At 47.9% G+C, this 22,539-nt stretch overlaps 1 protein-coding gene across 2 annotated transcripts in view; it reads right to left on the reverse strand.

Annotated features, from left to right (window-relative positions):
- Positions 1-19,837, reverse strand: part of pgap2 (post-GPI attachment to proteins 2) — a 58,123-nt gene extending 38,286 nt beyond the window's left edge. The window contains exons 1-4 of one of the 2 annotated variants that reach the window (XM_068032995.1): positions 19,460-19,837; positions 10,746-10,911; positions 5,428-5,680; positions 4,896-4,990 (exon numbers count right to left, since the gene is read on the reverse strand). In XM_068032995.1, coding sequence (XP_067889096.1) covers positions 4,896-4,990; positions 5,428-5,680; positions 10,746-10,911; positions 19,460-19,470 — 525 coding nt within the window. In that variant the 5' untranslated portion in view covers positions 19,471-19,837. Of the gene's footprint in view, positions 1-4,883; positions 4,991-5,427; positions 5,681-10,745; positions 10,912-19,459 lie in introns of both variants that reach the window. The other variant, XM_068032994.1, reaches the window with a different exon arrangement.
- Positions 19,838-22,539: the final 2,702 nt, after the last annotated feature.

Consider the following 22,539-nt stretch of genomic DNA (forward strand, 5'->3'; position numbering starts at 1 on the left):
TTCTCTCCAACGAAAACAACCTCAAGTCCCTCAGCCTTTCTTCGTAAGACCTTCCCTCCATACCAGGCAACATCCTAGTAAATGTCCTCTGCACCCTTTCCATAGCTTCCACATCCTTCCTATAATGCGGTGACCAGAACTGCACGCAATACTCCAGGTGCGGTCTCACCAGAGTTTTGTACAGCTGCAGCATGACCTCGTGGCTCCGAAACTCGACCCCTCTACTAATAAAAGCTAACACACCATATGCCTTCTTAACAGCCCTATTAACCTGGTTAGCAACCTTCAGGGATTTATGCACCTGGACACCAAGATCTCTCTGTTCATCTACACTACCAAGAATCTTCCCATTAGCCCAGTACTCTGCATTCCTGTTACTCCTTCCAAAGTGAATCACCTCACACTTTTCCGCATTAAACTCCATTTGCCATCTCTCAGCCCAGCTCTGCAGCCTATCTATGTCTCTCTGTACCCTACAACATCCTTCGGCACTATCCACAACTCCACCGACCTTAGTGTCATCTGCAAATTTACTAACCCACCCTTCTACACCCTCTTCCAGGTCATTTATAAAAATGACAAACAGCAGTGGCCCCAAAACAGATCCTTGCGGTACACCACTAGTAACTAAACTCCAGGATGAACATTTGCCATCAACCACCACCCTCTGTCTTCTTTCAGCTAGCCAATTTCTGATCCAAAGCTCTAAATCACCTTCAACCCCATACTTGCGTATTTTCTGCAATAGCCTACCGTGGGGAACCTTATCAAACGCCTTACTGAAATCCATATACACCACATCCACTGCTTTACCCTCATCCACCTGTTTGGTCACCTTCTCGAAAAACTCAATAAGGTTTGTGAGGCACGACCTACCCATCACAAAACCGTGCTGACTATCTCTAATGTACTTATTCTTTTCAAGATGATTATAAATCCTGTCTCTTATAACCTTTTCCAACATTTTACCCACAACCGAAGTAAGGCTCACAGGTCTATAATTACCAGGGCTGTCTCTACTCCCCTTCTTGAACAAGGGGACAACATTTGCAATCCTCCAGTCTTCCGGCATTATTCCTGTCGACAATGACGACATAAAGATCAAGGACAAAGGCTCTGCAATCTCCTCCCTAGCTTCCCAGAGAATCCTAGGATAAATCCCATCTGGCCCAGGGGACTTATCTATTTTCACACTTTCCAAAATTGCTAACACCTCCTCCTTGTGAACCTCAATCCCATCTAGCCTAGTAGCCTGAATCTCAGTATTCTCAACAACATTTTCTTTCTCTACAGTAAATACTGACGCAAAATATTCATTTAACACTTCCCCTATCTCCTCTGATTCCACACACAACTTCCCACTACTATCCTTGATTGGCCCTAATCTAACTCTAGTCATTCTTTTATTCCTGATATACCTATAGAAAGCCTTAGGGTTTTCCCTGATCCGATCCACCAATGACTTCTCGTGTCCTCTCCTTGCTCTTCTTAGCTCTCCCTTTGGATCCTTCCTGGCTAGCTTGTAGCTCTCAAGCGCCCTAACTGAGCCTTCACGTCTCATCCTAACATAAGCCTTCTTCTTCCTCTTGACAAGCGCTTCAACTTCTTTAGTAAACCACGGCTCCCTCGCTCGACAACTTCCTCCCTGCCTCACAGGTACATACTTATCAAGGACACGCAGTAGCTGCTCCTTGAATAAGCTCCACATTTCGATTGTTCCCATCCCCTGCAGTTTCCTTCCCCATCCTACGCATCCTAAATCTTGCCTAATCGCATCACAATTTCCTTTCCCCCAGTTATAATTCTTGCCCTGCGGTATATACCTGTCCCTGCCCATCGCTAAGGTAAACCTAACCGAATTGTGATCACTATCACCAAAGTGCTCACCTACATCTAAATCTAACACCTGGCCGGGTTCATTTCCCAGTACCAAATCCAATGTGGCATCGCCCCTGGTTGGCCTGTCCACATACTGTGTCAGAAAACCCTCCTGCACACACTGGACAAAAACTGACCCATCTAAAGTACTCGAACTATAGTATTTCCAGTCGATATTTGGAAAGTTAAAGTCCCCCATAACAACTACCCTGTTACTCTCACCCCTGTCGAGAATCATCTTCGCTATCCTTTCCTCTACATCTCTGGAACTATTCGGAGGTCTATAAAAGACTCCCAACAGGGTAACCTCACCTCTCCTGTTTCTAACCTCAGCCCATACTACCTCAGTAGCCAAGTCCTCAAACGTCCTTTCTGTCGCTGTAATACTCTCCTTGATTAACAATGCCACACCCCCCCCTCTTTTACCATCTTCTCTGTTCTTACTGAAACATCTAAATCCCGGAATCTGCAACATCCATTCCTGCCCCTGCTCTACCCATGTCTCCGAAATGGCCACTACATCGAGATGGCCACTACATCGAGATCCCAGGTACCAACCCATGCTGCAAGCTCACCCACCTTATTCCGGATGCTCCTGGCGTTGAAATAGACACACTTTAAACCAGGTTCTTGCTTGCCAGTGCCCTCTTGCGTCCTTGTAACCATATCCCTGACCTCACTACTCTCAACATCCTGTACACTGGCACTACAATTTAGGTTCCCATTCCCCTGCTGAATTAGTTTAAACCCCCCCGAAGAGCACTAGCAAACCTCCCCCCCAGGATATTGGTACCCCTCTGGTTCAGGTGAAGACCATCCTGTTTGTAGAGGTCCCACCTACCCCAGAAAGAGCCCCAATTATCCAGGAAACCAAAACCCTCCCTCCTGCACCATCCCTGCAGCCATGTGTTCAACTCCTCTCTCTCCCTATTCCTCGCTTCGCTATCACGTGGCACGGGCAACAACCCAGAGATAACAACTCTGTTTGTTCTCGCTCTAAGCTTCCACCCTAGCTCCCTAAATTTCTGTCTTAAATCCCCATCTCTCTTCCTACCTATGTCGTTGGTGCCTATGTGGACCACGACTTGGGGCTGCTCCCCCTCCCCATTAAGGATCCCAAAAACACGATCCGAGACATCACGAACCCTGGCACCTGGGAGGCAACATACCAACCGTGAGTCTCTCTCGTTCCCACAGAACCTCCTATCTGTTCCCCTAACTATGGAGTCCCCAATGACTAATGTTCTGCTCCTCTTCCCCCTTCCCTTCTGAGCAATAGGGACAGACTCTGTGCCAGATATCTGTACCCCATTGCTTACCCCTGGTAAGTCGTCCCCCGCAACAGTATCCAAAACGGTATACCTGTTGTTGAGGGAAACGGCCACAGGGGATCCCTGCACTGCCTGCTGGTTCCCTCTCCTTCCCCTGACGATAACCCATCTACCTACTTCTTTTACCTGAGGTGTGACTACCTCCCCATAACTCCTCTCAATAACCTCCTCCGCCTCCCGAATGATCCGATGTTCATCCAGCTCCAGCTCCAGTTCCCTAACGCGGTTCTCGAGGAGCTGGAGTTGGGTGCACTTCCCACAGATGCAGTCAGCAGGGACACTCTTGGCGACCCTTACCTCCCACATTCTGCAGGAGGAACATGCAACTGCCTTAACCTCCATTCCCACTATTCCAAATTCCCAACAAATCTACTGAAAAACCAAAAAAAACAAAAAGTCAAAACTTGTTAGGTTAGCAATCCAACGGACAGAACTTCCTAAATAAAAAGCTTACCTTATCAACACACCAGAGTCCTTTTTTTATGGTTAGAGGAGGAGGGTGGGTGGCTCTTGGGATAGAAGGATAAAAAAAATTGGCTTAAGGGCAGAAAACAGCGAGTCGTAGAAAATGGTTGTTTTTCAGACTGGAGAATGGTAGACAGTGGTGTCCCCCAGTGCTGGGACCATTTTTTTTTTTTAAAGTATGTGTAAATGACTTGGATATTGGAATACTGAGTAAAATTTCAAAATTTGCAGATGACACCAAATTTGGAGGTGTGCAGACTGTGAGGATGATATGAACTGCCTGCAACAGAACATAGATAGGCTAGCAGAATGGGCAGAGAAATGGCAGATGCAATTTAATACTGACAATTGTCAGGCAATGCATTTTGGCAGAAGAAACAGGGAGTGGCAATATAAACTGAACTGCACAGTTCTAGAGTGTGCAGGAACAGAGGGACCTGGGGGTGCATGTGCATCGAGCTTTGAAGGTGGCAGGACATATTGAGAGAGTGGTTAGCAAAGCATATGGGATCCTGGGCTTCATAAATAGAGGCATTGAGTACTAAAGCAGGGAAGTTTTGCTGAACCTTTATAAAGCTCTGGTTAGGCCCCAACTAGAGCATTGCATCCAGTTCTGGTCACCACACTTTAGGAAGGATGCGAGGATACTTGAGAGGATGCAGAGGAGATTTACCAGAATGGTTCCAGGGATTGTGGGGGGGGTGGGGGGGTGGTGGATTTTAGCTACAAGGTTAGGTTGGAGAAGCTGGTGTTGTTCTCCGTGGAGCAAAGGAGATTGAGGGAAGATTTGATATAGGTGTTTAAGATTTTGACAGATTTAGATAAGGTAGAGAAAGAAAAATGTTCCCATTAGCTGATGGTTTAAGGACTGGGGGACACACGTTAGAAGGTTTTGGGCAAGAGATGCAGGGAAATCTGAGGAACAACTTTTTTTAATGCAGTGAGTGGTAATGACCTGGAACTCTCTACCTACAAGGGTGATGGAAGCTGAGACGATTAATGAATTCAAATGGAAACTGAATGGGCACTTGCAAATAAACTTGCAAAGCTACAGGCGTAGAGCGGGGGAGTGGGACTGACTGGATTGCTCCACTGAGAGCCAGCATGGACCCGATGGACCGAGTGGCCTCGTTCTGTGCCATAATGATTCTATGACACTAATTGGACAGACAGAGAGAGAGAAATGAATGGAGGAACAGAACTGATTACCTCTGCACTTACTGTGCTTTTCTTGGTCCGTTGCCAGATGACGCAGGTGAGGATCATATGGAGCATTGACGATCCCATGAAGGTAATAAAAGCCTTCTCATGAACCCCTGTAATGACACAAACAGGCATGATCGGGGTGGAACAGTGTAACAGAGCGTTGAGCACCCCCTTCCCCTGATTAATACCGGGGCATCGGAGACCCTCCCGATTAATACCGGGACATCGGAGACCCTCCCGATTAATACCGGGACATCGGAGACCCTCCCGATTAATACCGGGACATCGGAGACCCTCCCGATTAATACCGGAGCATCGGAGACCCTCCCGATTAATACCGGAGCATCGGAGACCCTCCCGATTAATACCGGGTAATCGAAGACCCTCCCGATTAATACTGGGGCATCGGTGAAAGGGGAACTTAACACCTCAAGAATAACAAGACTTGAAGGAAGTCCCACATTATTCGTGTGCTCAGAGTAATGTTCACACTTAAACTAGGAACCCCTGTAGTCAAATGTGGGTGGGACGATGTCCGTGCACTCACAGTGATTCTCCGTGGACGAGACATAAGTCAGGAGCAGCAGCGCCAAGTTCTCAAGAATGTTGGAGCAGAAGTTGATGAAGCACAGTGGGCCGTACCAGCGGTCAGGCGAGGGGGTTCGACGGTAGTGGTTCCAATAAGCCACCCCAACAAGCAGCCGGGGCGCTGAGTGCAGCCCGATGCAGAAACGCCAGACGTAGCGCTGAGGCGTCTCCCCTCCAATAGCAGCACTGATTGATGGGAGGTAGTTGGGGACCTGAAAAATTAAAGAGGGTGGATGACAAGCAAGAATTTGCGTCCATAAATCCCGATTGTAGGTCATACTTTTAAGCCCACATTCACCATTGCAAATTGCGATGTCAACTTTTCCCATTCAATTTTGCTATGTCAACTGTCACAATGCAGTTGCAGCCACTGGCCACTAGGTGAAGCGAGTCCCTCTCTCTACTCCTGAGACTTCTTGTATGTTAAAAAAAAACCTTATGTGCATAGCAAAAATACAAGTGTTTAAAATGGTAAAAAGATGGGATTGGGTAGATAGAAGCAGCCTGTTCCCAGTGGTTGGGGTGTCTACAACGATGAGCTATCAATAGAAGATTAAATGTAAGAAAATTTGGAACAGAGAGCAGGAGAAACCTCTCACCCACCCTGTTCTCCATCCTTTCCAAACTAACCTTCAATGTTGACACAGTTTCTGCCTCAACCACTAACCCTGGAAGTGACTCCCACAGCCCATCATGTGAACAGGTTTCTCCTGCTTTTAGGAATTCAAAAAGGAAGAGGCTACTCAGACCCTTGACCCTGTTCTGCCGTTCAATTAGATCATGGTTGTATCTTAACTCTAGCTATCCCGCCTTGGCTCCATAACCCTTGAAAACCTTACCTAAAATCCATCAATCACACTTTTGAAATATCCAGTCGACAGCCTCCACCCCCCCCCACCCCCCATTAGATCACTCCTTAATTATCTGTCTTCAAGGGAATACAAGGCTAGACTATGCAACCTGTCTGCATAATTTAACCCTCAGTCCATTTTATTCAACCTGTCTCTTCCTTACTTACCTTTAAACACTGGCTGCTCACATAACAATCAATGCCCAAAGAATTCATTGAAGGTGAAATAAGCTCACAGAAATATACAGTACTTAGATTCTATACACATGAACACACTTGTGCACACCTTCCAAATAAACACATACACACTACACACACAAAGCACAGACAACTACACAAGCATAATTTGTGGTCAGCCATGGCTCTGAGTCAGAAAGTTGCAGTTTGAGTCCCACTCCGGGGAATTTGAGCACAGAATCCAGAGTGGCACCAAGGGGTTACGACACTGTCGGAGGGGCGGCACCGAGGGGGTGAGGCTGAATGGGAGGCCCCTCTCCGGCCGTTGACTCCCGCTTTCCTGCCCTCCCTCCAGCCGCTAGCTCCAGGCTACGACGCTTCCCTGGCGGGGGAGAAAGCGAGTTGCCGAGGGGGCAGCGCGACCAGTGGCACGGGAGCTAGTAACTGCATTCGGGTGCTGATTGGTCATATAATCAAATCACAATAATGAACTGGCAGCACATTTTATACTCTGCCCGATTTCCTTTTCCATCGATCTGGGTGCCAATTCACTATCTTCCAATGGAAATTTAATCATAAAATTCCTTTTGTATTTAATAGGATTACTGGAATATTAAATGGAGCTGAGGATTACAGTTAGTGTCCTATAACTACATAGTAGCATATTACTGGGCTTCCATCCAACTTAATGTACGGTTAGTTTGCTAGAACAATCCAGCCATAAGCATTTCTTGTGATAAATTGAGCAGCGCCATATTTAATCCTGGCAGCTGCCTGAGTGTCACAGACACTGACGTTCCAGTTGAAGGGCCTGCATTTGCACATGTGCAAGTACTCCGCCACCTAGTGGTTGCGTTGTCAGCAAACGCAGCCTTTCAAAATAAGGGGTCTCCCATTTAAGATTGAATGAGGAGGAATTTCTTTTCTGAAGGTCATTATTCTTTGGAATTCTCTTCCCCGGTGAGTAGTGGAGGCTGGGTCATTGAATATATTCAAGGCTGAGTTGGACAGATTTTTGATCTACAACAGAGTCAAGGATGATGGGGGCAGGCAAGAAAGTGGAATTAAGGCCACAATCAGATCAGCCATGATCTTGTTAAATGGTGGAGCAGGCTCAAGGGGCCGAATGGCCTACTCCTGCTTCTATTTCTTATGATCTTTTGAAACAATTTTGAAGTGGGTGCAGGAACAAAGAGACAAAGAGGGGGTATATGCGCTCAAATCACTGAAGGTGGCAGGGCGAGTTGAGAAAGTGGTTAAAAAGGCATAGGGGATCCTGGGCTTTATAAACAGAGGCATAGAGTACAAAAGCAAGGAAGTTATGATGAACCCATTATAAAACACTGGTTTGCCTCAACTGCAGTATTGTGGGTACCACACTTAAGGAAGAATGTGAAGGCATTACAAAAGGTGCAAAAATGATTCATGAGAACGGTTGCAGGGTTGAGGAACTTCAGTTCCGAGGACAGACTGGCAAAAGCAGGGCTGTTCTCCTTAGAGGAGATGGAGAGATTTGATACAGTTGTTCAAAATCAAAATTTAAAGTAATTGGCAAAAGAAGCAATGGCAATAGGAGGAAAAACTTTTTTTAATGCAGAGTGGTGCAGATCTGGAATGCACTGCCTGGGAGTGTGGTGGAGGCAGGTTCAGTGAGTGTTTAGGATCTGGAATGCACTGTCTGAGAGTGTGGTGGAGGCAGGTTCAGTGAGTGTTTAGGATCTGGAATGCACTGTCTGAGAGTGTGGTGGAGGCATGTTCAGTGAGTGGTTAGGATCTGGAATGCACTGTCTGAGTGTGTGGTGGAGGCAGGTTCAGTGAGTGGTTAGGATCTGGAATGCACTGTCTGAGAGTGTGGTGGAGGCAGGTTCAGTGAGTGGTTAGGATCTGGAATGCACTGCCTGGGAGTGTGGTGGAGGCAGATTCAATCGTGGCTTTCAACAGGGAATTGGATAATTATCTGAAAAGATTTGCAGGGCTACATAGAAAAGGCAGGGGAATGGGACTAACCAAGTTGTTCTTACAGAGAGCAGGCACAGATACAATGGTCCAAATGGCCTCCCTCTGTTCTGTTATGATCCTATGATTCTACATTATAACAGTTGTTATGATCCTGTAGTTTTTTTTTCTGGGAAGAATGCAGTATGCCTTTAAGGCTGGAAAAGGAACCATACTGCTTTAAGGCAATAAGCCCTAGAAACTGAGTCAAAGAGTACATTCTCATTGCCCGGGATACAGCCATTCAGGACCAGAGATCGAGAGATACATCGTTACAATTTAATTCTGAACTGGCTTATAGTGGAAACAAACTGTTCTAACTCAGAGAAACAGAGAGACAGCTATGTGTTAGTACCTGAAAGGAGCGCTCTCAGGCCATTTAAACTGAAGGAAGAGAATTTAGTCTGTTTATTTATTATTCTCTCTAAAACAGAGATCTCTGATAATTTAAACTGAAGGAAGGCAAGTTAGACTGTGGTCTCCTCTACATTGGGGAGACCAAGCGCAGACTGGGTGACCGCTTTGCGGAACACCGCCGCTCAGTCCGCAAGCAGGACCCTGAGCTTCCGATTGCTTGCCATTCCAACACTCCCCCCTGCTCTCATGCTCACATCTCTGTCCTGGGATTGCTGCAGCGTTCCAGTGAACATCAACAGAAGCTTGAGGAACAGCATCTCATCTACCGATTAGGCACACTACAGCCTGCCGGACTGAACATTGAGTTCAATAATTTCAGAGCATGACAGCCCCCCATTTTACTTTCATTTTTAGTTGTTTTTTCTTTTTTACATTTTTTACAACCTTTTTTTTGCATTTATTTCATTTCATCTTAGTTTGTTTAGTTTGCTTACCCACTGTTTTTTTTCATGTTTGCACTTGCTGTTCAATATTCAGTCCGTTAACACCTTTTCTGTACTAATGCTTTGTCTTTCAACACACCATTAACATATTGTTTGCCTTTGCTCCATGACCTTTTGGTTCGCTATGTGGCCTTGTCCAATCTACACCTTCTCCTTTGTTATCTCTTTCCCCACCCCCACCTCACTTGCTTATAACCTGTGACATTTTTAATATTTGTCAGTTCCGAAGAAGGGTCACTGACCCGAAATGTTAACTCTGCTTTTCTTTCCACAGATGCTGCCAGACCTGCTGAGTGGTTCCAGCATTTCGTTTTTGTTTCAGATTTCCAGCATCCGCAGTATTTTGCTTTTGTATTCGACTGTGACAATCTTTTATTCCTCAAAAATTCTAAAGCCAAATTGATTCATTAAAAAGTGTTTGCAAGTTGTTAATTGTTGAAATTCATTGCTGGAGAAGGAAAGCAACAATTTCGACTTCTAGATTAGACTACGGACTGTTCTACTGTTGAAGATCTTTTTTCCCCCATCAGACAACTATGAGGACTTCAAGCAACCTTGGAATGTTCCACATCTGGCAGGAACGCAAGTCTGCAAGGACACGAATTTTTTCGAATTTAAATGTTGTTTATATCTTAGTGGTGTTTAAGAATTTCATTTTTCTAATTAAACAGTGAACTTGTTGACTGAAAGACACTTGGTTTGGTTAGCTTCATTCAGTGGTTAAACGATGGTACAACTTGGCTGGATCTTTCTTTAATCTGTGGAGGGGCGGGATTGAATTAACAGGGCATTTCTCCAAACACAATCAGAATCGTATATTTTGATTGGGGGCTTTGGTGGGCGTAACACAGTGACTACACTTCAAACAAGTACCTCATTGGCTGGAAAGTGCTTTGGGATGTCCTGAGATCACGAAAGGCCCTTCGGGTGTCCTGATTTAAAAAATATTATAGGCTCAGTAGGGTAGACACAGAGATGATGTGTACACTTGTGAGGGAGACCAGAACTACGGGCCATAAATATCAGATAGTCACTAATAAATCCAACAGGGAATTCAGAAGAAACTTCTTTACCCAGAGAGTGGGGAGAATGTGGAACTCACTACCACAAGGAGTGGTTGAGGTGAACAGTATAGATACATTTAATGGGAAGCTGGATAAACACGAGAGAGAAGGAATAGAAGGATATAGGGTGAGGAGGAGGAGTTGGGAGGAGGCTTTTGTGGAGCATAAACACTGGCACAGACCAGTTGGCTCGATTGGCCTGTTTGTGTTGTAAATTCTACGTAATTCCATGCAACCTAAGTGCAAGTTCTTCACTCTTTCTCCACAGCCCCTGCACACAAACACACAAAAAAATGGACCACTGCGGCAGTCCCACCCCATCAACCCTCACCTTGCAGTGTGTCGCTGTTGTGTCCTCGAAGTTAAAAAGCACAGACCAAACAATGCAGAAGAGGAAGCCAAAGAGCGGGCACATCACGGTGCCAACAGCCAAAGCTGTGAACCTGAGCCGCAGCAGCACTGGGTCTTTATCCAGTGGCAGGAACATAGGAAGCAGCCTGGAGATTAAAACAAATAAAAGGATTTAGAACTCAGTGATTGGCGAAAGAACACCAGCTCCATTATACAGTCACAGCACATCTAGTGCAGTACTGTGGGAGTGCTGCACCGCCGGAGGGACAGCGTCGAGGGAGGGCTACACAGCGGGGGGGGGCAGGGTTGCACCGCAGAGGGCAGGGGGGGCAGGGTTGCACCGCATGTGGGGGGGGGGGGTCAGGGTTGCACTGCAAGGGGGGGGGGGGTCAGGGTTGCACCACAGGGGGGAGTGGGGGTGGGGCAGGGTTGCACTGCAGGGGGGGCGGGGGGTGGGGTGGGGCAGGGTTGCACTGCGGGGGGGGGGGGGGGGGGGAAGGGTTTGCACCGCCGGGGGGTGGGGGGGGGGCAGGGCAGCACCGCAGGGGGGGGTGGGCAGGGCAGCAAAGCGGGGGGGGTGGATTGGCAGGGCAGCACTGCAGGGGGGAGGGGGGGGGGGGGAAGGGCAGCACCGCAAGTGGGGGTGGGGGGCAGGGCAACACCGCGGTGGGGGGGACAGCACTGAGGGAGTGCTGCAGTGTCAAAGGGTCAGTACTGAGGGAGTGCTGCACTGTTGATGGGTCAGTACTGAGGGAGTGCCGCACTGTCGGAGGGTCAGTACTGAGGGAGCGCCGCTCTGTCGGAGGGTCAGTACTGAGGGAGCGCCGCACTGTCGGAGGGTCAGTACTGAGGGAGCGCCGCACTGTCGGAGGGTCAGTACTGAGGGAGCGCCGCACTGTCGGAGGGTCAGTACTGAGGGAGCGCCGCACTGTCGGAGGGTCAGTACTGAGGGAGCGCCGCACTGTCGGAGGGTCAGTACTGAGGGAGCGCCGCACTGTCGGAGGGTCAGTACTGAGGGAGAGCTGCACTGTCGGTGGGTCAGTACTGAGGGAGTGCTGCACTGTCGGAGGGTCAGTACTGAGGGAGCGCCGCACTGTCGGAGGGTCAGTACTGAGGGAGAGCTGCACTGTCGGTGGGTCAGTACTGAGGGAGCGCCGCACTGTCGGAGGGTCAGTACTGAGGGAGTGCTGCACTGTCGGTGGGTCAGTACTGAGGGAGCGCCGCACTGTCGGAGGGTCAGTACTGAGGGAGCGCCGCACTGTCGGAGGGTCAGTACTGAGGGAGAGCTGCACTGTCGGTGGGTCAGTACTGAGGGAGCGCCGCACTGTCGGAGGGTCAGTACTGAGGGAGTGCTGCACTGTCGGTGGGTCAGTACTGAGGGAGCGCCGCACTGTCGGAGGGTCAGTACTGAGGGAGAGCTGCACTGTCGGTGGGTCAGTACTGAGGGAGCGCCATACTGTTGGTGGGTCAGTACTGAGGGAGCACCGCACTGTCGGCGGGTCAGTACTGAGGGAGCGCCGCACTGTCGGAGGGTCAGTACTGAGGGAGAGCTGCACTGTCGGTGGGTCAGTACTGAGGGAGCGCCGTACTGTTGGTGGGTCAGTACTGAGGGAGCACCGCACTGTCGGCGGGTCAGTACTGAGGGAGCGCCGCACTGTCGGAGGGTCAGTACTGAGGGAGCGCCGCACTGTCGGAGGGTCAGTACTGAGGGAGCGCCGCACTGTCGGAGGGTCAGTACTGAGGGAGCGCCGCACTGTCGGAGGGTCAGTACTGAGGGAGCGCCGCACTGTCGGAGGGTCAGTACTGAGGGAGCGCCGCACTGTCGGAGGGTCAGTACTGAGGGAGAGCTGCACTGTCGGTGGGTCAGTACTGAGGGAGTGCTGCACTGTCGGAGGGTCAGTACTGAGGGAGCGCCGCACTGTCGGAGGGTCAGTACTGAGGGAGAGCTGCACTGTCGGTGGGTCAGTACTGAGGGAGCGCCGCACTGTCGGAGGGTCAGTACTGAGGGAGTGCTGCACTGTTGGTGGGTCAGTACTGAGGGAGCACCGCACTGTCGGCGGGTCAGTACTGAGGGAGCGCCGCACTGTCGGAAGTACCATCTTTTGGATGAGATATTAAACTCTGTGTCCCTCTGCAACAGGTAGTCATTAATACCCCAGGACACAATTCAGAGAGCAGGACGTCCAGGTCTGTAATCATCGCAATCACACAATCAAAAATTCAGACCTGGTCAGTCGTCGTTTTATTTGTGGGATCTTGTTGTGTACCACCTGGCTGTCCTATTCGCCTACAGAACAGTCACTGTGCTGCACCTTTGCGGTGTTCTGACACAAGTGGCGTTCTATAAATGCAGGTAGCAGACGGCGGTGAATCATTCCAGCGTGCGCTGTACATGTACAGGAGCCAATCACATCCAAGCAGTACAGGCAAGAGTAAATTGTTCCCTTTCACCAGTTGTCCGTACATACGACCATATGAATGAGGAGCAGGAGTCGGCCACTCGGCCCCTCGAGCCTGCTCCACCATTCAATAAGATCATGGCTGATCCGATTGTAACCTCAACTCCACATTCTTGCCTACCCCCGATAACCTTCCACCCCCCTTGCTTATCAAGAATCTATCTACCTCTGCCTTTAAAATATTCAAAGACTCTGCTTCCACTGCCTTTTGAGGAAGAGAATTCCAAAGACATGACCCTCTGAGAAAAAATTTCTCCTCATCTCTGTCTTCAATGGGCGACCCCTTATTTTTAAATAGTGACCCCTAGTTTGAGATTCTCCCACAAAGGGAAATATCCTTTCCACATCCACCCTGTCAAAGCCCCTCAGGTTCTTATACGTTTCAATCAAGTTGCCTCTTACTCTTCTAAACTCCAGCAGATACAAGCCTAGCCTGTCCAACATTTCCTCATGAGACAACCTGTCCATTCCAGGTATTAGTCTAGTAAACCTTCTCTGTACTGCCTCCAACTCATTTACATCCTTCCTTAAATAAGGAGACCAGTACTGTACACAGTACTCCAGATGTGGTCTCACCAATGCCATGTATAACTGAAGCATAACCTCCCTACTTTTGTATTCAATTCCCCTCGCAATAGCCGATAACATTCTATTACTTTTCTTAATTACGTGCTGTACCTACATACTAAGCTTTTGCGATTCATACATTCGGACACCCAGATCCCTCTGCATCTCAGGGCTCTGCAATCTCTCACCATTTAGATAACCTTTTTTATTCTTCCTATCAAAATTGACAATTTCACACTTTTCCACATTATACTCCATTTGCCAGGTCTTTGCCCACTCACTTAACCTATCTATATCCCTTTGTGGCCTCCTTATGTCCTCTTCACAACTTACTTTCCTCCCTATCTTTCTGTCATCAGCAAATTTAGCAACCATACCTTCAGTCCCTTCATCTCAGTCATTTATATAAATTGTAAAAAGTTGAGACCCCCTGCGGCATTACATCTTGCCAACCACAAAATGACCCATTTACACCTACTCACTGTTTCCTGTTAGCTAGCCAATCTTCTATCCATGTCAATGTTACCCTATAAACTGTTATTTTCCACAATATCGTTGTGTACTGTTCATATACAGGAGCTGACATTGCAACAAGGGATTAAGCACAGTGGCACATCAAGGCATGGAAGTGACTTGAAGAAGCACTTCAGACGTTGAATGACTTTGCAATCGTACAGAAGCATTGTTGCGATCTAGACAAACACAAGAACCGTGTCCCACATGCGACAACAAGGTAAATGAAGTTAATCTGTAGGTCTAATAAGTGAGGCCTGACTGATCTCCTATCTCCCACCCTCCATCAGAAACTGCAGCTCATCCAAAACTCTGCTGCCCGTACCCTAAGTCACACCAAATCCCTTTCACCCATCACCTCCTGTGCTCACTGAACTACATTGGCTCCCAGTCTGCCAATGTCTCATTTAAAACTTCTCAATCTCGTGTTTAAATGCCTTCACCCCCACCCCCCATCTCCCCCCCCCCACTCCCTATTTCTTCTCTCGAAGACTTACAATCACCCCCACCCCAGAATCAGTGTTCTCCTCCCCATTTACTTTTGTCCCATCATTGGTGGCTGTGCCTTCTGCTGCCTGGGCCCTCAGCTCTGGAATTCCCTCCCTTAACTTCTCTACCTCGCTCTCCTCACACCCCATCCCTTTGACCTAGCAGTTTGTCACCCCTCCTAATCTCTCCACCTCTGTCCATTTTTATTTGATTGCATCTCTGAAAAATCTTTTGGGAAGTTCTCAAGGTGTTTTATATATGTGTAAATCATCCCATCATACTTTATGAACAAGAACAGCAGAAGCAGGGAGAGAATCAAAGGGGAGAAAGCTTTCAAATCCCAGGGGTCACAATTCAAAATGAGGAAGTCAGGAGTAAAAGGTAACGAAGTTCATAGAACCAGAGAATTATTACAGCACAGAAGGTGGCCATTCGGCCCATTGTGTCTGTGCTGGCTCTCTGCAAGAGCAACTCACTCAGTCCCGTGCCTTGCAAATTCTTTTCTCTTCAAATAATTATCCAATTCCCTTTTGAAATCTATGATTGAATCTGGCTCCACCACACTATTGGGCAGTGCATTCCAGATCCTAACCACTCGCTGCATGAAAAACTTTTTCCTCATGTTGCCATGACTTCTTTTGCCGATTACCTTAAATCGGTGTCCTCTGGTTCTCAATCCTCCCACCAATGCCAACAGTTTTTCTCTATGTCCCGACTCGTCATGATCTTGAACCCCTCTATCAAATCTCCTCTCAACCTTCTCTTCTCCAAGGAGAACAGCCCCAACTCCTCCAATTTATCCATGTAACTGAAGCTCCTCATCCCTGGAACCATTCTCCCTAAGAAGACTGGACGTATTTTAAGAAACAGCAAGAGATGATTAAAAAAAGAGGGAGAAATTAGAGTATGACAGAAAGCTAACTAGAAATATAAAAACAGATAGTGAGTTTCAACAAATATTTAAAAAGGAGAAGAGTAGTGAAAACGAAGCTGGGAATTAGTAATGGAAATCAAGGAAATGGCGGCAGCCATTTGACGGGTATTTTGTGTCTGTCTTCACTGGAGAAGACTTGGAAAACTTCCCCAAAACATACTTGAAAATCAAGAGGCAAAATGGAGGGAGGAACTGAAAACAATTACCACCACCAGGGAAAAGGTACTGAGAAAAGTATTAGACCTAAAGGCTGACAAGTCCCCAGGACCAGACGGCCTGCATCGAAGGTCTTAAAAAAAAAAAGTGGCTGCAGAGACAGTAAAGGTATTGGTTATAATCTTCTAAAATGCGTTAGATTCTGGAAGGATCCCAGCAGATTGGAAAATCGCAGATGCAACAATTTATTCAAGAAAGGTAGGGAGATGGAAAGCAGGGAACTATAGGCCAGTTAACCTAACATCTGTCATAGGGAAATTACTAGAATCCATTATTAAGCAGTTTATAGCAGGATACTTAGAAAATCATAATGGGATCAAGCAGAGTCAACATGGTTTTGTGAAAGGGAAATTGTGTTTAATTTTTTTAAGTTCTTTGAGAAAGTAACATGCAATGTGGATAAAGGGGAACCAGTGGATGTGATATACTTGGATTTCCAAAATGCAATCGATAAGGTGCCACATTAAAGGTTACAACACAAAATAAGAGTGCATGGTATAGGGGGCAACATATTAGCATGGATAAAGGACTGGTTGGCTAACAGGAAGCAGAGAATAAGAATAAATGGGGCATTTTCAGTTTGCAACTAGTGCAATGCCACAGGTATCAGTGCTGAGGCCTGAAATATTTATAATCTAAGTGATTTGAATGAAGGGAGTGAATATATGCTTGCTAAATTTGCCAATGACACCAAGACAGGAAGGAAAGTAAGTTGTCAAGAGGAGGTAGAGATTCTACAAAGGGATATAGATAGGTTAAAGTGAGTGGACAAAAATTTGGCAGATGGAGTACAATGTGGGAAAATGTGAACTTGTCCACTTTGGCAGAAAGAATATAAATGCGGTATTCTATTTAAATGGAGAGAGATTGCAGAACTCTGCGTTAAAGAGGGATCTGGGTGTTCTGGTACATGATTCACAAAAAGTTAGCATGCAGATACTACAAGTGATTAGGAAGGCGAATGGAATATTGTCATTTATTGCAAGGGGAATGGAATATAAAAGTAGGGAAGTTTTACTGCAGCTGTACAGGCCCTTGGTGAGACCACATCTGGTGTACTGTGTATAGTTTTGGTCTCCTTATTTGAAAAAGGATATCATTGCATTAGAAGCAGTTCCAAGAAGGTTCACTCGACTCATTCCTGGGATGAAGGTTTACCTTATGAAGAAAGGTTGAACAGGTTGGGCCTTTACCCGTTGTAGTTTAGAAGAATGAGAGGTTATTGAAACACAAGATGCTGAGGGGTCTTGATAGAGGATACCAGGAGGATGTTTCCTTTTGTGGGGAGACAAGAACTAGGGGACACAGTCTAAGAATAAAGAGGCCTCCCTTTTAAACTGGAGATTAGGAGAATATTTTTCTCTCGGGGGTCATTAGTCTCTGAAACTCTCTTCCCCAGAAAGCAGTGGATGCTCGGTCATTGAATTTATTCAAAGCCAAGTTAGATTTTTGATAGAGAAGGGTGTCAAGTGTTATGGGGGGGCAGACAAACGTTAACTTTGCTTCGCTCTCCACAGATGCTGCCAGACCTGAGTATTTCCAGCACTTTTCGTTTTTGTTATGGGGGGCAGACAGGAAAGTGGAGTTGAGACCACAATCAGATCAACCATGATCTTATCAAACGGTGGAGCTGGCTCGAAGGGCCAAATAGCCTACTCCTGCTCCTAAGGCCTTCACATCAGGTGTCAGCTCAGTTGGTAGCACTCTTGCCTCTGGATCAGAAGGTTCTAGGTTCAAGTCCCACACCAGGGCTTGACCACAAAAATCAAGGCTGACGTGCCAGTGCAGTACTGAGGGAGTGCTGCGTTGTTGGAGATGTCGTCTTTTGGTTGAGACGTTAAAACGTCTTTTACGCAGAGAGTAGTAGGGGCGTGGAACGCCCTGCCTGCAACAGTAGTAGACTCGCCAACTTTAAGGACATTTAAGTGGTCATTGGATAGACATATGGATGTAAATGGAATAGTGTAGGTCAGATGATCGGCGCAACATCGAGGGCCGAAGGGCCTGTACTGCGCTGTAATATTCTAATTCTAAAAAAAAACGGAGAGCCCCCATCTGCTTGCTCAGGTGGATGTACAAGATCCCATGGCACGATTTCGAAGAGCAGCAGGGGAGTTCTCCCCAGTATCCTGGCCAATATTTATCCCTCAATCAACACCACAAAAAAACAGATTACCTGGTCATTATCACATTGCTATTTGTGGGAGCTTGCTGTGCACAAATTGGCAGCTGTGTTTCCTACATTACAACAGTGACTACACTTCAAAAGTATTGTAAAGCACTTGAGAAGTCCGGTGATCATGAAAAGTGCTATATAAATGCAAACCTTTCTTTTTTTTAAATCCTTCCTAAAGAGTGGTACCCAGAACGGGACACAATACTCCAGCTGAGGTCGAACCAGTGTTTTATAAAGGTTCACCAAAACCTCCTTGGTTTTGTACTCTATGCTAGGAACATAGGAGCAGGAGTAGACCACTCAGCCCATCAAGTCTGCTTCACCATTCAATTAAATCATGGCTGATCATCTACCTCAATGCCACTTTCCCGCACTATCTCCATATCCCTCGATGTCATTAGTACCCAGCTATCTATCGATTTATGTCTTGAACATGCTCAATGATTGAGCTTCCACAGCCCTCTGGGGTAGAGAATTCCAAAAATTTACCACCCTCTGAGAGAAGAAATTCCTCATCGCAATCTTAAATGGCCTGCTCCTTATTCCTACCTTCATTTATAAAGACCAGGATTACGTATACATTTTAAATCAAAGCTGGGGAAAAAAGTTTTCAGCAAAAATTACTATTATGAACAAGTAATGTTGACTGACTCCCAGTATCAACGTGCCCTCCTGTAGAAACATACGCGTCCTTCGATATGGAATTTTTTAAAATTCAAAAGTCAGGGAACTAAGGTATTTAGCCCACTCTCCGAATTCCCTAACTCACCTATCAATGCCCATCCCTCACTCCCCAACTCTCCTTTGATATTGATAGCAACATCCTAGGGGCTACCATTGACCAGAAACTGAACTGGAGTAGCCATATAAACACCGTGGCTACAAGAGCAGGTCAGAGGCTGGGAATCCTGCGGCGAGTAACTCGCCTCCTGTCTCCCCAAAGCCTGTCCGCCATCTACGAGGCACAAGTCAGGAGTGTGATGGAATACTCTCCGCTTGTTTGGATGGGGTGCAGCTCCGACAACGATCAAGAAGCTCGACACCATCCAGGACGAGCATAGGAACGTTTGAATCAGGAGCAGGCCATTCGGCCCATCGAGGCTGTTCTGCCATTTACTAAGATCATGGCTGATCTGATTTTAACCTCAATTCCACTCTCCTGTCTAACTCGCCTGTGAAATATTCAATGACCCAGCCTCGACTGCTCTCTGAACAGATTCCACAATCTCTGCCCCTTATTTTTAAACTGTGTGTCCCTGCCACCATCCAGGTCAAAGCAGCCCGCTTGATCGACACCCATCCACCGCCTTCCACATTCACCACACAAAGCCGGCTCTTACCTCTCCCCCATCACAGCCTTTCCAACGCGGGCTCGCAAGCAAAACAAATGGACTGATCACAGGGAGAACTGCTCCAATCCCCACAGCGGGAAGATCCCGGGCCGCCGACACAATGAAGCAACAGCCGGCTCAGCCAGCCAGACACACACACAAACATACACAGGGCCTAGAGGCCGCACTGAAGCCTCGGACTCGAGTTAATGCCGAGCCCGGACACTGAGCCACAACAGGAGGGAGGAACAGCAGCGACTGAGGCGGCCCGGGGACACCGGCATCAACTCCAAATATCCGGATTCCTGGAGCAGGGGAGACAGAGCGACCACAGACCAACTCCGGCTCCCGGCAAAGGCGAACGGGGCAAGGGACAGACAGCGAAAGATAGGGCGGGGCCTTCGGTATGGGCGGGGCCTACCTGATGGGGCGGTCCGGTGTAGGCGGGGTCTGTGCCGTGGGGTGGTGGTCCTGGCTGATGTGGGTGGGGCCCGTCTGATGGGCGTGGCATGTATAGGCGGGGCCTGACTGACGGCCGGGGGCATTTGATGGCAGGCGCTGTGTGATGGGGCGGGGCCGTGTGGGCGCGGCCTGCGTGAAGGGGTGAGGCCTGTGTGGGAAGGGTCTGTGCTGTAGGCGGGGCCAGGCAGATGGGGCGTGATTTGACAGAAGGGGCGGGGCTGATAGTGCGGGCGGGACCTGGCTGATGGGGCGGGGCCTGTGCAGGCGGGATTGGTGCTGCACGGAGAGAGGGTCTGGCTGATGGGGCGGGACTTGGCTGACGCGGGGGGGTGGGGCCTGAGCAGGCGGGGTCTGTGCTGCAGAGCGGGGTCTGGCAGTTAGGGGCGGGGCTAAGGTCATTGGGCGGGGTCTGTGCTGCAGAGAGGCATCTGGCTGTTGGGGGAGGGGCTTGGATGATGGGGCGGGGCTTAGATGTGGGCGGGTCTGCACGAACTGCTTTGCCTGTGCTGGGATGAGGGTGCAGTACCACAGGACATGTGTGATGCCAATATCATCACCCTCTATAAGAACAAAGGTGACCGCGGTGACTGCAACAACTACCGTGGAATCTCCCTGCTCAGCATAGTGGGGAAAGTCTTTGCTCGAGTTGCTTTAAACAGGCTCCAGAAGCTGGCCGAGCGCGTCTACCCTGAGGCACAGTGTGGCTTTCGAGCAGAGAGATCCACTATTGACATGCTGTTCTCCCTTCGTCAGATACAGGAGAAATGCCGTGAACAACAGATGCCCCTCTACATTGCTTTCATTGATCTCACCAAAGCCTTTGACCTCGTCAGCAGACGTGGTCTCTTCAGACTACTAGAAAAGATCGGATGTCCACCAAAGCTACTAAGTATCATCACCTCATTCCATGACAATATGAAAGGCACAATTCAGCATAGCGGCGCCTCATCAGAGCCCTTTCCAATCCTGAGTGGCGTGAAACAGGGCTGTGTTCTCGCACCTACACTGTTTGGGATCTTCTTCTCCCTGCTGCTCTCACATGCATTCAAGTCTTCAGAAGAAGGAATTTTCCTCCACACAAGATCAGGTGGCAGGTTGTTCAACCTTGCCCGTCTAAGAGCAAAGACCAAAGTACGGAAAGTCCTCATCAGAGAACTCCTCTTTGCTGACGATGCTGCATTAACATCTCACACTGAAGAGTGCCTGCAGAGACTCATCGACAGGTTTGCGGCTGCCTGCAATGAATTTGGCCTAACCATCAACCTCAAGAAAACGAACATCATGGGACAGGACGTCAGAAATGCCCCATCTATCAATATCGGCGACCACACTCTGGAAGTGGTTCAAGAGTTCACCTACCTAGGCTCAACTATCACCAGTAACCTGTCTCTCAATGCAGAATTAAACAAGCGCATGGGTAAGGCTTCCACTGCTATGTCCAGACTGGCCAAGAGAGTGTGGGAAAATGGCACACTGACACAGAACACAAAAGCCCAAGTGTATCAAGCCTGTGTCTTCAGTACCTTGCTCTACGGCAGCGAGGCCTGGACAACATACGTCAGCCAAGAGCGACGTCTCAATTCATTCCATCTTCGCTGCCTCCGGAGAATCCTTGGCATTAGGTGGTAGGACCGTATCTCCAACACAGAAGTCCTCGAGGCGGCCAACATCCCCAGCATGTACACCCTACTGAGCCAGTGGCGCTTGAGATGGCTTGGCCATGTGAGCCGCATGGAAGATGGCAGGATCCCCAAGGACGCATTGTACAGTGAGCTCGTCACTGGTATCAGACCCACCGGCCGTCCATGTCTCCGCTTTAAAGACGTCTGCAAACGCTACATGAAGTCCTGTGACATTGATCACAAGTCGTGGGAGTCAGTTGCCAGCGATCGCCAGAGCTGGCGGGCAACCATAAAGGCGGTGCTAAAGCATGGCAAGTCGAAGAGACTTAGCAGTTGGCAGGAAAAAAGACAGAAGCGCAAGGAGAGAGCCAACTGTGTAACAGCCCCGACAAACAATTTTATCTGCAGCACCTGTGGAAGAGTCTGTCACTCTAGAATTGGCCTTTATAGCCACTCCAGGCACTGCTTCACAAACCACTGACCACTTCCAGGCGCGTATCCATTGTCTCCCGAGATAAGGAGGCCAAAGAGGAAGAAGGAAGATTTCATTAATATTAAATCATGGATTTATTAATCAAGAGCTATTTATTTAATTATTTAAATGTTTTTACATTTGTTTGTTTATTTGCATGAAATTACTTATATATATTTCATTACTTATTTAACCAGATATCTTCCAGTGAATTGTTTGTGCTGTTGCAAAGAAGGAGTCAGGACTCTGGGTTGTTTTCAGGTAATGGGGAATTATGAAGATGGGGCGATAGTTGGGCAAGGGTTTGCAGACATAAATTCAGTCCCTGTTATAAGGTTGTGCATTTTGTCCATATTTTTTATGTTACCATTGTAGATTCCCATGTGCAATGCTTATAACAAAACCTATCTGTGTAAACTTGTCACACTGGCCACACAGCTGTAGCGCCTCTACTGTGGTGAGGGTGTAATTACACTGACAGGTTTACAAAGAATCCAGAAGTGCCGATGTGGGGGCAGGAAGGGAGGCCTTTT

This window comes from Heterodontus francisci, chromosome 6 (genome assembly GCF_036365525.1).
Source record: "Heterodontus francisci isolate sHetFra1 chromosome 6, sHetFra1.hap1, whole genome shotgun sequence".
Taxonomy (NCBI): domain Eukaryota; kingdom Metazoa; phylum Chordata; class Chondrichthyes; order Heterodontiformes; family Heterodontidae; genus Heterodontus; species Heterodontus francisci.